General features: G+C 37.0%; 1 protein-coding gene across 1 annotated transcript in view; it reads left to right on the top strand.

Annotated features, from left to right (window-relative positions):
• NDUFS4 (NADH:ubiquinone oxidoreductase subunit S4) overlaps positions 1-12,818 on the top strand; it is a 113,931-nt gene extending 101,113 nt beyond the window's left edge. Inside the window, exon 5 of the mRNA XM_005694716.2 lies at positions 12,596-12,818. Coding sequence (XP_005694773.1) covers positions 12,596-12,699 — 104 coding nt within the window. The 3' untranslated portion in view covers positions 12,700-12,818. The remainder of the gene's footprint in view (positions 1-12,595) is intronic.

Below are 16,448 nucleotides of genomic sequence, written 5' to 3'. Positions count from 1 at the left end.
AGATATAATATACTGTGAATTACCAAACATATAGTTAAGAATATATCCCAAAAAAATAAGTTAAAAGATTCAGTTATTCTAGGGTAGGTCCTGTATGTCTATATATTAATAAACCTCCATAGATACGTAGTATGACTTTCTAGTTGGCATATACTGGCCTAGAAGATACAAGAAGTAAACTAAAGAATATACAAGATACAAAGTAAAGAACTAAAGATGCAACCAAGTTAATATTTTTTAAAATAACTGAAATTCTGAAAGATAACCTATACTATTTTCTGATATCAGGCACCAGAGCTCAGATAAATAAAACCTATCATAAACAGTGAAGGTATTGACAAATCTCTAAGCTTAGCATATAGCTTGTAATTTGAGAAATATCATTAACATTTATCCAAACAGAATTAACCTCATGATGGTTAAGCATCTATTCCAAATTAACAGCTCTTCCCATGTAGCTCATCAGTTGTAACACAAAGCGTCTGTCTACAATGCGGCAGACCCGGGTTCGATCCCTGGGTCGGGAAGATCCCCTGGAGAAGGAAATGGCAATCCACTCCAGTACTATTGCCTGGAAAATCCCATGGACAGAGGAGCCTGGTAGGCTACAGTCCATGGGGTCGCAGAGAGTCAGACACGACTGACATATGGAGTCTGAGTCTTTGAGCACTTATTTTTACAAAGTTGAAAGAATATATCTTTGAGATTTCCCAGAGGGCCTGTGGAATATCACAAAGATAGTTTTAGGTGCACAGATACTCTGTTTTATTTTACATTTAAGATTTGATTTGGAGGAGGCAAAAATCAAAAATTTTCAAAAGATTTGAACATTTAGGAAAGAATAGGATCAGAAGTGGCTGATAAACAGTATTTGACTGCTCAGCTTGGTGATACAATTTACAAACAAAGAACTTAGCCTAACTGTAAAGAACTTTAACTCTTAGATAAGTTATCAAGTACTTAAAGTCAACACAAGCATATAAAGTTATTCTGGTAAGCCACAGAATCTTTGTAGTCTAGGCAGATTAGACAGAAAGGAGAACCCTTCTTATTGTAGGTGAAGGCAATAAACAGTAACCTAATGAAACAAGCCCATCAAAATGGAACAAACTTTGGTAAGATTTTAACACATTTCATAGCTTCTCAGATGGTGCTGTTAAAGTGCTGCACTCAATATGCCAGCAAATTTGGAAAACTCAGCAGTGGTGACAGGACTGGAAAAGGTCAGTTTTCATTCCAGTCCCAACAAAGGGCAGTGCCAAAGAATGTTCAAACTGCTGCACAATTGCACTCATTTCACATCCTAGCAAAGTAATGCTCAAAATCCTTCAAGCTAGGCTTCTATAGTACATAACTGAGAACTTTCAGATGTACAAGCTGGATTTAGAAAAGGCAGAGGAACCAAAAATCAAATTGCCAGCATCCATTCCATCATAGAAAAAGCAAAAGAATTCCAGAAAAACATCTTCTGCTTAATTGCCTATGCTAAAACCTTTGACTGTGTGGATCACAACAAACTGTGGGAAATTCTTAAACAGATGGGAATACCAGACCACCTTAACCTACCTCCTGCAAAACTTGTGTCCAGGAACTGGACATGGAACAATGGACTGGTTCCAAATTGGGGAAGGAATACATCAAGGCTGTATATTGTCTTCTTGCTTATTTAACTTCTATGCAGAGTACATCATGGAAAATGCCAGGCTGGATGAAGCACAGTTGTCAAGATTGAAAGGAGAATTATCAGTAATCTCAGATATGCAGATGATACCACCCTTATGGCAGAAAGTGAAGAGGAAGTAGAGAGCCTCTTTCTTGATGAAGATGAAAGAGGAGAGTGAAAAAGCTGGCTTAAAACTCAACATTCAAAACACTAAGATGATGGCATCTGGTCCCATCACTTCATGGCAAATAGATAGGGAAACAATGGAAACAGTGACAGACTTTATTTTCTTGGGCTCCAGAATCACTGTGGACAATGACTGCAGCCATGAAATTAAAAGACGTTTGCTCCTTCAAAGAAAAGCAGTGACAGACCTTACCTTGACAGCATATTAAAAAGCAGAGACATTACTTTGCTGACAAAGGTTTGTATAGTCAAGCTATGGTTTTTCCAGGAGCCATGTATCGGATGTGAGAGCTAGACAATAAAAAAAGGCTAACGACCGAAGAATTGATGGCTTTTGAATTGTGGTGCTAGAGAAGACCCTTGAGAGTCCCTTGAATGGCAAGTAGGTCGAACCAGTCAGTCCTAAAGGAAATCAACCCTAAATTGGAAGGACTGATGCTAAAGCTCCAATACTTTGGCCACCTGATGTGAAGAGCTGACTCATTGGAAAAGACCCTGCTGCTTGGAACGGTTGAAGGCAGGAGGAGAAGGGGACGACAGAGGATGAAGTGGTTGGATGGCTTCACCAACTCTATGCACATGAGTTTGAACAAACTCCGGGAGATGGTGAAGTATTGGGAAGCCTGGCATGTTGCAGTCAGTGAGTCACGAAGAGTCAGACACGACTGAGTCAGTTTGAACAACAGCAACATAGATTTTCACTTATTTTCCAGATACACTGTAATCTAAGGTACATAAAACTTACTTTTTATAAATCTTATACAACTTTCTGTACCCATTCAAGTTTTGTCCTTCACAGTTCCTTTCTCATTCTGGAACAGACTTTTTACTTTAGAACTATTATCTTTTCCCCTTCTTCTGAGTATGCTAAGTCGCTTCAGTCATGTTCAACTCTTTGTGACCCTATCAACTGTAGCCCACCAGGCTCCTCCATCCATGGGATTTCTCAGGCAAGAATACTGGAGTGGTTGCCATGCCCTCCTCCAGAGGATCTTCTGGATTTAGGGATCTAACCCACAACTGTCTCCTGCATTGGCAGGCAGGTTCTTTACCACTGTCACCACCCTTAGTAAACCAAAAACACAACTCATTACTTTGTATACAAGGTTACACCCCTTTTCCACCATCACTCCGAGTAGTGTTTCATTTATGTACATTTAATTATCTTTTAGCCAGAGTTACTTTGATTTCATAGAAAAAGTAGAGATGAAAACTGTCACACACCAGCATTTTAGTAGACTGGCAAAGTTGATAAATACACATAACAAAACTTGCCACAACTGTGTGCATTCTTTTTAGTCCAACTTATCCAAATGGCAAAAATGAACATGTCCATTAATAGACTCAAAGATGCAGCCTCCCTGTAGCATTAAAAAAAAAAAGGTAAATAAGTTTAAATTTTGCTTAGTAATCAATGGTTCAGTATTTTATTGTAAAAATTTTTTAGGTATTAATAAGTATCTATTAATACCATTTAGGGTTTTAAGTTACCTAAAGATCATAGAAATTAATTTTCAAGGTGACATATTACAAAATGTAATTAATGTTGAAATTGTCAGAACAGGGAATCATTGTGGATAAACAAAAATTTGCATCTTGCAGGATTGTAAAACATTAAACAGAAATAATGTTAGCTCATTTGATCAGAAAACATGTGCTAATTTAGAAAGAACATGGCCATGTAGAATAAAAATCTATGCTTGTGTTATATTAATACTGATAAATTAGAGAAAACATAATTGTTTTTATTAAAGAAAAAATTAAATCTTCCATTTGCCAATACTACCTGAATTTAAATTCTTAAATGTTTGTTAGATCCTATAAGAATACTTTTAAAATTTAGCATATTCAAAGTATTAGAAATTCCATTTTCCTGTTTTAGGAATATTCCACTTATACAAGCATGTATTTTCTCTGTAAGAGAATCAAAACAGAACCCATTCAGAGTATTGTATAATCTTAATTCATTAATTATACTTGGAGGTAGAAAAAAAATTACCTATACACAGAATGAGCAGTAAATGCATTTCTGAATTAATAGGTATGTAGACAGAATCCCAGGGACGGGGGAGCCTGGTGGGCTGCTGTCTGTGGGGTCGCACAGAGTGGGACACAACTGAAGCGACTTAGCAGCAGCAGCAGCAGACAGACACAATTGTCACAGTAATAAAGTATCTGCGTGCTTGTGCAGGAGACACAAGCTATGCAAGTTCTATCTTTGAGTTGGAAAGATCCCCTGGAGTAGGGCATGGCAACCCACTCCACTATTTCTTGCCTGCAAAATCCGATGGACAGAGGATCCTGGCGAGCCACAGTAAGTCGGATTTGACTGAGCGTACATGCAGACAGATGGGAACTTATTTCACTTCTACAATTTAAGCCATGGGTTGGCCACAGAATTGTAACATTCACTGGCCCATACCATACTAAAGAGCTGTTTTCTACTCAGGAAGTACTTCATTAGACCTTAAATACAGAAAAAGACAAACCAGATTTTCTTTTTTCCTCTGAGAATGGATTTTTAAAACCATTAATCCATTTTAAAAGAATCTTAAATGATCAGACCTTAAAAAATCAATTCCCCAGATTGGTGGAGAACAAAATTGAAATTTGATAAACAAGAGATTCAGCAAAGTTCTGACATTCAGAAGCCAAGAAAAAATAATCTTGGGCTTAAAATAACATAAACCATTTCTGGTAAGGAAGTTTTCCTGACTTTGGTTGCTATTAGCCATCTCAGTAGCACCTCCAAAATTATTAAAAGAACATCCTGAAAAAGATAAGATCATGACTTAATATAGATATAAATGAACACATGTTGAAGATTTATTTTACTAAAGAAACAAGAGACCCGTGCTGGTGTTATAACCAGTTCAAAGGAAAAGTCAGTACAGCCCAAAATTATATAAAGTGAAAGAATGCTGAGATGAATTGTATATGGAGACAAACTGGTTTTTCTGAGGCTTGGGGAGTCACGAGGCAGGACAGAATTTCTGTGCCCCTCAAGTTCAGTGGAGTCTCATTACTCACGGTAGTTATGTTCTGTAAAGACACCACAAACACTAGTGAAAAATCTGAAAAAATTGCTCCTAGGGAAAAAGATTCCTGTGGGCCGCTGATCACAAAGTTTTGTCAGCTGATCAATACATCATCTTGTTTTTTATGTGTGTTTCTGTTTAAAGTGCCTAATTTAATGTATATTGTTGATTCATGAACATCGAACTCATGGCCAGCAGTGTTATACTTTATCCTGGATGATGCTTATCTAACCCAGGTTGACATATCACAGCCTTCTTGAACTTAGGAACACTAAATAGCACTAAACCACTACTCTTGGGGGTCATTTCAAACAGTGAAATTACCAACAAAAGGCAAAAAAATGAAAAAAAAAAAAGTGCTGTTAATAGACTACAAAAAGGACACTTGTTTGCAGTGTGAGAGCTGAAACAAGAAGGCATAGCATTACCTTGTTTGACCTCAGCTGGAGCATGTGTGCTGGGTGACTCAGAACTCACGGCTCTGTGCGTGTCACGGATGACCACGCAAGCATCACCCACAGGCACCCTTGCGGCCTGCAGGGAGTCTGAAAGAGATGCCAGCATCAGAGTTCCCAAGTCGGAGGAGCCCTTGGAGGATTTTGAATTTACAAATGAATTTTAGCTAGTAGGCAAATCACAAATACAGAATCAGCAAATAAGATTATTTGTACATACAACTTTTGGAATTGCAAAATAACTCAAAGAAAACAAACAGGGCTATGATCTGGTGTTCTGTAAATACTGCATAGTCTCTATTGAAGCAGAAAATTTTTTTTCTACATAACTGTCTTCCCAATCCCCAGTCCTGGTACCGTCTGTTTTTTGGCTGGGGAAATGTTCAACTTGACTACTAAGGAGACAGACATGAATTCCTTAGATTCCCAGTCAGAAGTCTGAAATAATTTTTCCTGTAGGGTTATATATACATGGCATCTTAGTAAGGTTCTAATATATTATGGGTTACATAGGATTGTGGAAATCCCTATGCACAGACCACACCCAGATCAATTAGGTCAAAATCTCAGTGATTTTTGGATCTCTACCGTTGCTGTATAGTTTCATTTTCTGGAAAAATGGTTTCTAAATTTCTAATGACTAATTTTTCAGTTGTACTTTTGGAACACAAACCAGTTTGTTCTGTGGCAAATTCTGAATAATGTGGCTCCAAAATAGTAATACCATATAGCAACTATATATATATATTTTTTTTATGGTTGTACTTTAGGTTTTTGGTTTTTGTTTTTGTTTTTTTTAGTTTTTTATTTTTTAAATTTTAAAATCTTTAATTCTTACATGCGTTCCCAAACATGAACCCCCCTCCCACCTCCCTCCCCATAACATCTGTCTGGGTCATCCCCATGCACCAGTCCCAAGCATGCTGTATCCTGCGTCAGACATAGACTGGCGATTTAATTCTTACATGATAGTATACATGTTAGAATGCCATTCTCCCAAATCATCCCACCCTCTCCCTCTCCCTCTGAGTCCAAAAGTCCATTATACACATCTGTGTCTTTTTTCCTGTCTTGCAGATAAAATTTATGGAGGCATTTGCTATCATAGCAAAGGTTCTTTTTTGTGGGGAGGGGGTATTGCAGGTGTCGCAGGTACGGGGTGTTACTAATCCATCTTATATAATTTTTGTGGAAAGAATTGCTTTGTCAATGTTTCCAAAATACATCTACCCTCCATAATATTTTCTATAAGACAATCTAAGATATTTTTAAATTATTCTGATCTGAACCTCGCCTGTCTCCCAAAATGAAATACATGAGAATTTCAAATAGAAGTACTTTTTAAAAATGAACGCTTATAAAGCTACTTTTCTTCCTCGTTACCTTCCCTCCTTAAAATATAATTTATGTTTATGCTATGTTTTCACCTAGGCATATTATGGGCACATAGCTTGGTGAGGAATCTTGAAACTTTGCAAGTGCTAACAAACATCAGTGTGGCCTCCCAAAGCCTTTGCTATCCTTAGCAGCGCCTGCCAGTTATGTCAGTCTGTGCCAGATTATGTGGTTGTTCTTGCTTTGTACATAAATGCACAGTAGGAAAAATCATTAAACCATTCACTTCTGAGTATTATCAGAGCTTGCCATTAGGTTACTGGAGGGGACAGACCTTTAACAGGACTTGAGTCAAGGTTACTAAAGGTAACATATTTCACAAGCAGTAAAAATACCGATGAATGTTTCTCTGTATTTCAGCTTTACTGAACGTAAGTGAAATGGTTCTGAAATTTAAATGAATGGGATTTTTTTTATCTCATACAATACTTGGAATTCATAAATTATTGGGATCTAGTTTTGTTCAGGGGCTTTTGTTTTTGTATTTTAGTAGTATTTGAAGAGATTACACCAGACATTCATGTTATAGGAAGTAGAATATCCCAGCCACAGTCTCGAGAACAGCAAAATAAGTGGGTGAATTTCTGAAAAAGAAATTGAGCATGGGATATTACAGGTCACATTTTAACTTTATTGGCACATTTGCCAGAGGTATTTCTCTGATACTAGGGCTTAAAATTCAAAATATCTTTGTGAAAGCATTCCAGTGTGTGAAACAGCCAAGGGAGTCAGCTTCTCATCATGTAGGTGCCGGTGGTTGGATTTGTAGCTAATCCATGCCATATGGCTGGTCTCCTCAGTGGGAAGTGACGGCAGCCCTAGGAGCTTTACCCCGTCCCTGGGGCAGCTGCCTTGGACTCAGTTGCTTTGATCATCTTCTGTTGCACAGCTGGGAGGAGGACGGGCTGGTTTTCAGTGTCGCAGAAGAACAACACATGAAACCATTGTCATAGACTACACACACCTTGATTTTATACAAGCATTCTTCAGAGGATGCGTTTTCACTTTCCTGATCTCATTCAAAAACTCTCAAGTTTGAGTTATTTCTTTTAAAAAAAGAAAACTTTCAGGCTGAAAAAGAAATTCCTATGGAAATTTAAACATTTCACAAATAAGACTGCATTCTTAAATGCCTGTTGTTTTACTCCCTGCAAGTTATCTTTCTAAAAAGTTTCAAATAGGATATAGAAAAGATGAGTACAATTCATGTAACATGCTCATTAAGTACAAATGTTTGATGTCCTTTCAAGTGCTGTTACTCTAACAGTCATTTTGTCTTTTTAGCTAAAGCTCACCGCTTCTTCCAGTGTCCTTTATATTGCCACAATATCACAAAAAATGTGGGGGAGACTATGGTAGGAAGTTTTTAGTGGGACCAGTAAATTTGTTCATCCAGGCACTATAAGGTAAACTCTTTGGAAAAGGATGATTGGAAATGTGGTCAGATTCTTAACAGGGTTCCAGAAAAGAGCACATTTTCATTGTAACATCAGTCCTATATAGTAGAAAACTTTGCTAAAAAATCCAAAGGGAGATTTACGTAGACCCTGACTTGAGTTTCAGTCTCTATTATGAATTGTTATTAGACTTCCCCATATCCTTCTTTGCTTTTACTTAATCAGAGAAACATAGGTGCATGTCTGGTTTTGGGAACACAGTTGTTTTCCACAGAAAAATGTGAGGGAAAGAAACTTTTCCCCCATACGTCCTTAAAATCATGGATGGCTGTGGTAAAGTAATACAGAGGTGGATACTATTAGCAAATGCTAATAGGTTTCTTCTATGTGTGGTTTTGTTTGCTTTCACGGGGTGTTTTGCCCATCCACATTCCAACCCCTATAATGATACTTCTATTTATTGTTGTTATCACCATCAACAGCAACTATAATCTGGCTTACAATTCCCAAGTCAGCTCACTCCTTAGTTACCAGGAGAAAACTCAAACCAGTTGTTCTTTTATGTGTACAAAACCCCAGTCTTCTCACATTGCAGTGACCCCGACAACATTTTTAGACTTTCACAGACAGAAGAGATAATAGAGCTAATGTCTGCATTCTGATGCAGTTTAAAAAATTGCTTTTTCTCCATTGTGATTGAAAGATTAACTGTGTAAATGAGTGATTACCAGGTATGTGTGTGTTGTAATAGCAATTCCTAAATATTTCTCATTCTTCTTCAGCTCCTCTTAAGATGTCTTTCTTGTCTGGAGAGTTTGGGGTGGGAGGCTGAAGGGGAGGGAAGATAGGTTCTCTCACCCATCATTTGGCAATAAAAGTTTACTGAGGTCTCAGGTAACTTACCAGTAACCATTGTAGCCAGACATAGAATTGACACTAGAAACCATTTACCTGCTTCATAACTAGGGGAGGAACATAGGGAAGGATTCTTAAAACAGTCTTTTCAACTCATTTACAAAAATAGGAAAAATGGTTAGGAAATCACATAGATTGAAAGGACATGGGTGAAACAGATTTTTAAAAATCACAGTTACAGGACTTTTAAAAATAAATACAGTTTTATTATGATGTGGCTACGTGCATAGACTTAACCGAGTTAAAATCCAAGCTTTGCCACTTATTAACAACGTGGCTTTAGGCTGCTTGTCTCCTTTATTTTTCCTCATAATTAGATACAAAATAAGGATAATTATAATGCCCAACCCATAAACCAAGAAACCTATGAGCTAAATTTTAAAACTCAACTCAATGCAATTACATTTAAAGCACAGGACCTAGAATGTGGAATACCAGGGACATTCTTAACTGGAGGTCTTTGTACTTGGGTTCTCTGCCTGCAAGCTGTCTTTCCAGACATCCGCATGACTAATTCTGACCTTTAAATCTTCCTTCAAATGTGATCTTCTCAGATGCAAGGTGCCCTGTCTGCCCTCTCTTAAACTGTTTTCTCTTAAGTACTCGTGTGTGTGTCTGTCTGTGTGTGTGTTTAACTGGATGTTTTACTATGTGTGGGTGCCAGGTCGTGTCTGACTCTGCGACCCTTTGGACTGTAGGTTGCTAGGCTCCTGTGTCCATGGGATTTTCCAGGCAAGAACACTAGAGTGGATCTAGAATACTAGATCGCCCTGACCTCCTCCACGTGATCTTCCCAAGCCAGGGATGGAACTCACATCTCTTATGTCTCCTGCATTGGAAGGCAGGTTCTTTACCACTAGCACCACCTGGGTAGCCCTGTTTTACTATAATAACACCTAATATACTATTCATTTACTAGTTAACTTCTTCTCATAAATACTTGAAATGGCTTGGGGATTTTTTGTTTACCGTTTCACCTCTGGTTTCCATAGAGTTCCTGACACAGAGAAAGCGATTGATAATACTTATTAAATGTATAATAAATGTACAGTAAATAGGTATATCTGCTTTATTGAACTGAATATTTTTTATAATTATCAGCACCATTTGCTGATTAATGTAGAAAATGCTTGAGAAGTTTATAGTGTTAAAATTATGCTCAGTTCATAGTATCAGTTTGCTTACCAAAACCTCTTTCTGTAGTAAATAACTAGACCAACTTATGCCTAACTATATTCAAAGCATCATAAATTCAAAACTAATGGGTTACAATGTGACAGAAAGTTTATTTACATTAATACTTTACTTCAATATAAAGTAAGCTGCTAGTAAGTTGAAAATCAAACTTGAGGGAGAAATAATAGCTTTAACATTTATCAAGTGCTTACCATTAAACCACAAGAAACAATATAATGTATTTAAGGCACAGGCTCCAGAATTAGGCTGTGTGTATTCAGATTCTGCTTGTGCCCTTTCCTAGCTGAGAAAGGAAAGGGACCTTGTGCTAGGTAGTTTCCTAATCATTCTGGGCCTCAGTTTCCTCAGTTATATAAAGGAACTAATATGAATTCATATAAAGGTTTTAGAAAAATACCTGTCTCACAGAACTGAAATACCAGGCGCTAAGCACTTTAATGAATTCGTTTGTTTAATCTTCATGACAACCTATAAAGTAGGTACTATTCTTATGCTCTTTAGTAAATTTTTTGAAATTCAAATAACTATTTGTTAATATCTTATAATAATTTCAGGGTCTGTGGAAGATATTTTAAGACATTTGTTTCATTTTCTTCCCTCCTCCATTTCCTTATAGCAAATGGGCTTTCTTCAAAGAGTTATAGCAGTGGAGTTATTAAATTGCTTTCCCTTTTAGAACACTGAAATAGGCACACTAGCAGTATACTTTGAGTTTCTTAAGTTTTACTTTTATGGCAAAATGAATTCTAACTAAGAGGCTTGTGGAAACAAATTATACTCACCTAGAGGTACTAGAATTCATGACAACTCCTAAGATCAAGAAAGTTACTTAATTAGACTATGATATTCAGTTTGGACATTTTATATATGACTGCATGATTCAGCCATGAATCAAATGTTTCAAGATGAGTTATTTGAAGAAAGTTCTGGGAGAGAAGAATGATAAATTACAGGGATGGAAAATGGATCTAATGAAGAAAAGTGAATTGTATAGATAGGTTGCTTAGACTGGGGAATAGAAGGAGGACGTAATTATATTTTCAAGGAGGAGTGTTTGTTTGGTTTAATAGAATAAGATATACTTCTCCTTTAAGTATAGTTCTTCAAAGATATGGAGAAAAACCCAAGGCAGAGGTATAGACATATATGGGGCTTCCCACATGGCACTAGCAGTAAAGAACCCACCTGCCAATACAGGAGGTGTAAGAGATGTTTGACCCCTGGGTCAAGAAGATTCTCTGGAGGAGGGCACAGCAACCCACTGCAGTATTCTTGCCTGGAGAATCCCATGGACAGAGGAGCCTGGCGGGCTACAGTCCATAGGGTCACAGAGTTGTACATGACTGAAGCCATTTAGCATAGCATAGACATATATAAACCCAGTTTTCAAAATTGTGAAACACTCTCTCAGAAGAGAATGAACAGATTAGACGAGCGGTAGGGCTTCCCAGGTGGCTCAGTGGTAGAGAATCCACCTACCAGTGCAGGAGATGCATGTTTGATCCCTGGGTCAGGTAGATCCCCTCGAGAAGGAAATGGCAACCCACTCCAGTATTCTTACCTGGGAAATCCCAGGACAAAGGAGCCTGGCAGACTGCGGTGCACGAGGGTCGCTGAAGAGTTGGACACAAGTTAGGGACTAAGCAGAAACAACTCAAATTTCTATGCATAAAAATTTCCTGGAATCAATTAAGTGCAGATTCCCAGGTCCCCTCAAGAGCTGATCCAGTGGACCTCTGGTCAGGCCTAAGAATTTGCACTGTTACCAGATACTTGAATGGGATTCTAATGTTGACAGCCCTTGAAACAAATGTTGAAAAACTTGAGTTTAATCAGTAGCCTGTCATAGTCAAGGGAGCTGAACCAAGTAATCTCTTATGGTCTCTTCCAACTCTGATTTATATAGTTGTGTACATGTTTTTCTATAATCACTTCAAGTGAGCTCCAAACTGTTGTAAAGGCACCAGCTCTTAGAAAGCAGTGAGATGGGTTGTGGTGTTCAGTGCTCCTTATTTCAGATACTGAAGTCACATATTAAACCACAAGGAGGAATGGAAATTTTTACATAATACATAACCATCAATATTGAACAATATTCAGCAGAGAGAAATTAAATCATGGCTTGAACCTTTAAGATATGATAAATCATCTTCAGGCAATAGTTAAGACCCTCTTGTCACATAGGATTAGAAAGGAACACATTACTAAGTATTTATACTTAAGATGTGTTGACACATACTCCTGATAAATGAACATTAAATTTATGAAAGTTAGCCTCTGCTTGCTGTGTTCTTCAGGGATCCTCTTTAATTGTGTTTTTGTGGGTTTATTATTGTCTTTGTTTTCTAGGATGGAGCTATGATGTTGAGGAGAGAAAGGTTCCAAAACCTAAGTCCAAGTCTTATGGCGCAAACTTTTCTTGGAATAAAAGAACAAGAGTATCCACAAAATAGGTTGGCATGGACTGTATCTCTGTGCTTGACTGTGAATAAAGTCAGCTGTGCAGTATTTATAGTCTGTGTATAATACACCTCTTAATCTCCTAATAAATTTGACCTTTAAACTACAGAAACATTTTTGTGGTGTCTATTTTAAATGTTTTTTGATGTCCCAAATTAAACATGTAATTTCCTTTACAGGTGATCATACCTCTAGGAAATTTCAGCACTTAAAAAATCTATTAAAAAAAATGTTTGAAATCAGCTGCAACATTGAAGTTTTACACTTGTTTTTTATGGCCATTCTCAAGTTAATAGTGTTTATAAACTACCAACCATCATTATCAAAATACTGTCTTACAAATTTTCCTGTTATCATAGGTAAAGAAATTCATGATTACTTTGCAGTCTGATAAACCTAAGCCCAAATCTCCTTATTATTGAAATTTGCTTCTTTATTTAGAACTGTTTCTCTAAGCTTCTTTGAACCTGAGTGAATTGTGTTCCATACTAAACTTTGCCCACTAATCAGTACTTCATGATTGTGATGGTTCAGGTAAAGATTTTATACTCTTGTGAACTAAAAGACTTAGAAAATAAAAACCAATTCTTTGTTAGATATGTCTAGTGTTCACTGTTTTTAGAAAATGTAAGTAAATATATGTCTTTGTTATGTGCTGATCATTTAGATCATACAGTATGGGTTACCAAGCACATACTTTTGTCAGTTATCTCAATAAACACTATATACTAATCTTCATAATAATTCACTGTGTGGATCACAATAAACTGTGGAAAATTCTGAAAGAGATGGAAATACTAGACCACCTGACCTGCTTCTTGAGACACCTGTATACAGGTCAGGAAGCAACAGTTAGAACTGGATATGGAACAACAGACTGGTTCCAAATAGGAAAAGGAGTACATCAAGGCTGTATATTGTCACCCTGCTTATTTAACTTCTATGCAGAGTACATCATGAGAAGCGCTGGGCTGGAAGAAGCACAAGCTGGAATCAAGATTGCCAGGAGAAATATCAATAACCTCAGATATGCAGATGACACCACCCTTATAGCAGAAAGTGAAGCGGAACTAAAGAGCCTCTTGGCAAAAGTGAAAGAGGAGAGTAAAAAAGTTGGCTTAAAGCTCAGCATTCAGAAAACGAAGATCATGGCATCTGGTCCCATCGCTTCATGGCAAATAGATGGGAAACAGTGGAAACAGTGGCTGACTTTATTTTTCTGGGCTCCAAAATCACTGCAGATGGTGATTGCAGCCATGAAATTAAAAGACGCTTACTCCTTGGAAGAAAAGTTATGACCAACCTAGACAGCATATTAAAAAACAGAGACATCACTTTGTCAACAAAGGTCTGTTTAGTCAAGGCTATGGTTTTTCCAGTAGTCATGTATGGATTTGAGAGTTGGACTATATATAAAGAAAGCTGAGTGCCGAAGAATTGATGCTTTTGAACTGTGGTGTTGGAGAAGACTCTTGAGAGTCCCTTGGACTGCAAGGAGATCCAACCAGTCCATCCTAAAGGAGATCAGTCCAGGGTTTCATTGGAGGGCCTGATGTTGAAGCTGAAACTCCAAAACGTTGGCATTTGATGCAAAGAGCTGACTCATTTGAAAAGACCCTGATGCTGGGAAAGATTGAGGGCAGGAGGAGAAGGGGACGACAGAGAATGAGATGCTTGGATGGCATCACTGACACAGTGGACATGGGTCTGGGTGGACTCTGGGAGTTGGTGATGGACAGAGAAGCTTGGCGTGCTGCAGTTCATGGGGTCGCAAAGAGTCAGACACAACTGAACGACTGAACTGAATAATTCACTGTTTTCCCCATTTTGCAAACAATTAAGTGTTAAAATGACTAGATAACATGCTCAAAATCACACAATAGCATTTGAACCCATTTCTGTCTGTCTTCAAAGCACATACTGTTAATTACTTTAGTTACAGAGAAATAGTTTCTTTGGATTGTTAATACATTCTTTGATGTTTCAAAAATTATATACTAAATATACAGTCTCTCACAGTCGCATTTCATAAAAACACTAATAGCACATTGACCTAGCCCAACAAAGAAAACATGTCAGAGTATAAATTTTTATGATATTGTTTTGGAGAGCCTATTGGAAGTCTCTCTTCAAAATGTTAACTGCGTATTCCATTTAATTCTAAAAATTATCTTCCAGACAAATAGCCTGTGGATGTACACAGAAGTGAATGTACCAAGGATATTACAGAATTGTTTCTAATAGCTAGTAAGTGGAAATAATCTAAATGTCTATTAAAATGGAATAAAGTTAAATGGAGTGTTAATACAGCTATTGTAAAGAACAAGAAATAATCTGTATGAGCTGTTTGGAATGATATTCAAGATATAGTGCTAAGTGAAGGAAAAGAGTAGTAAATAATATCTGGGGTTTGGTGGGCAGCACGTGCTATTATATATGCACCTAGAATATTTGGGGAAAAATATATAAGAAACTAGTAACTTTGAGTTTACTGCTTACCACTGGTTGTGGGAGAAGAGAGTCGTGGGTCTTTCACATTTAACTTTCAATATGCTTTTTAAATATACTACTGTAAGGATGTATTATTTGTATAAGTCTACATAATTATAAATGCATCGTTTATACTACAGTTCATATCATGCCACCTTACCTTTGCTTGAAAAATTATACATTACTACCAATTTAAGATTTTAAGTAAGTGGTAAACTCTACAAAATTATAAAATTTAGCTGTTAAGTTCCACAGATATTTCAGTGAGTATAAGGTTAAATTTCAGTTTTTTTAAAAAATTACTTATACCCCTTACAATAAGGCAATATAAGATTAGCATAAAGGAGTCCCCTTTTGTTTTGGGGGGGGGTGTTAAGTATGACAGGTCCTAAAAGAAAGAAAATAAACCAGACAGCTATCATTTTTATAGAATCTGTCTTAATGCAACACTAAGGGATCCTGTGATGTAAATTTTCTAAGTCAAAAAGCAGGTGCTTTGCCAATAATCCTGAAATAGATGTTTTAGTGACTTTTAACATCAGTTATTAATATCTTATTCTTTTACACTATTTTAATTTAAAAATTTTATCATTTTGATCACAGATACAAAGTTATTATCTTTATTGACTGATTCTGAACGCCAGTTTTAAGTTTCCCATTACCTATAAACCATAGTGACAAGACTGACAAGGTCCCCCTGCCCGTGTGTTACAGACCTACAGAGGGAGCTTATATTCTGCTAGTAATTGCCAATTTAGTATGAGTAAAGACTGAGTTAGACAACTTGGACTTGAATTCTGGTTCAGCTATTTACTAGCTCGGTGATTTTTACAAAGTCAAGTAAATTTCTCTGTTTCCTCATCTCCAGAATGGGGGGTTATTGACCTAATGGGGTAGGTGAAAATTAATATAATCTGAGTGACTTTATTAAGCACTCACTCTGTCATGCACAGAGCACTGTTACAGCTGTGTGGGCATTCTGTCTCTTCTAGAAAGATATCCTGGGGCACCCCAGCCCTATGAAGTTGATGTTGCAGAACTAACTTCTCAGGACAATTAGGTGCTTATAGTGTATATTACTTTGTATTTTTAATGATATCTTTAAATTATTTCTTTAAAATATTTGTGCTTTGGTTATAAAAGTGTTGCAAAAATATTTGATATAGAAATCAAAGAATCATAAATTCCACCACTCTTAAGATAACCGTAGTTGTATACCTGGTGTGTGTGTTTCTGGTATTATTTTTCTTCA

The sequence above is a fragment of the Capra hircus genome, chromosome 20, assembly GCF_001704415.2.
Source record: "Capra hircus breed San Clemente chromosome 20, ASM170441v1, whole genome shotgun sequence".
Taxonomy (NCBI): domain Eukaryota; kingdom Metazoa; phylum Chordata; class Mammalia; order Artiodactyla; family Bovidae; genus Capra; species Capra hircus.
Note: the sequence above shows the minus strand (reverse complement) of the source record. Positions and strands in the feature narration are given on the sequence as shown.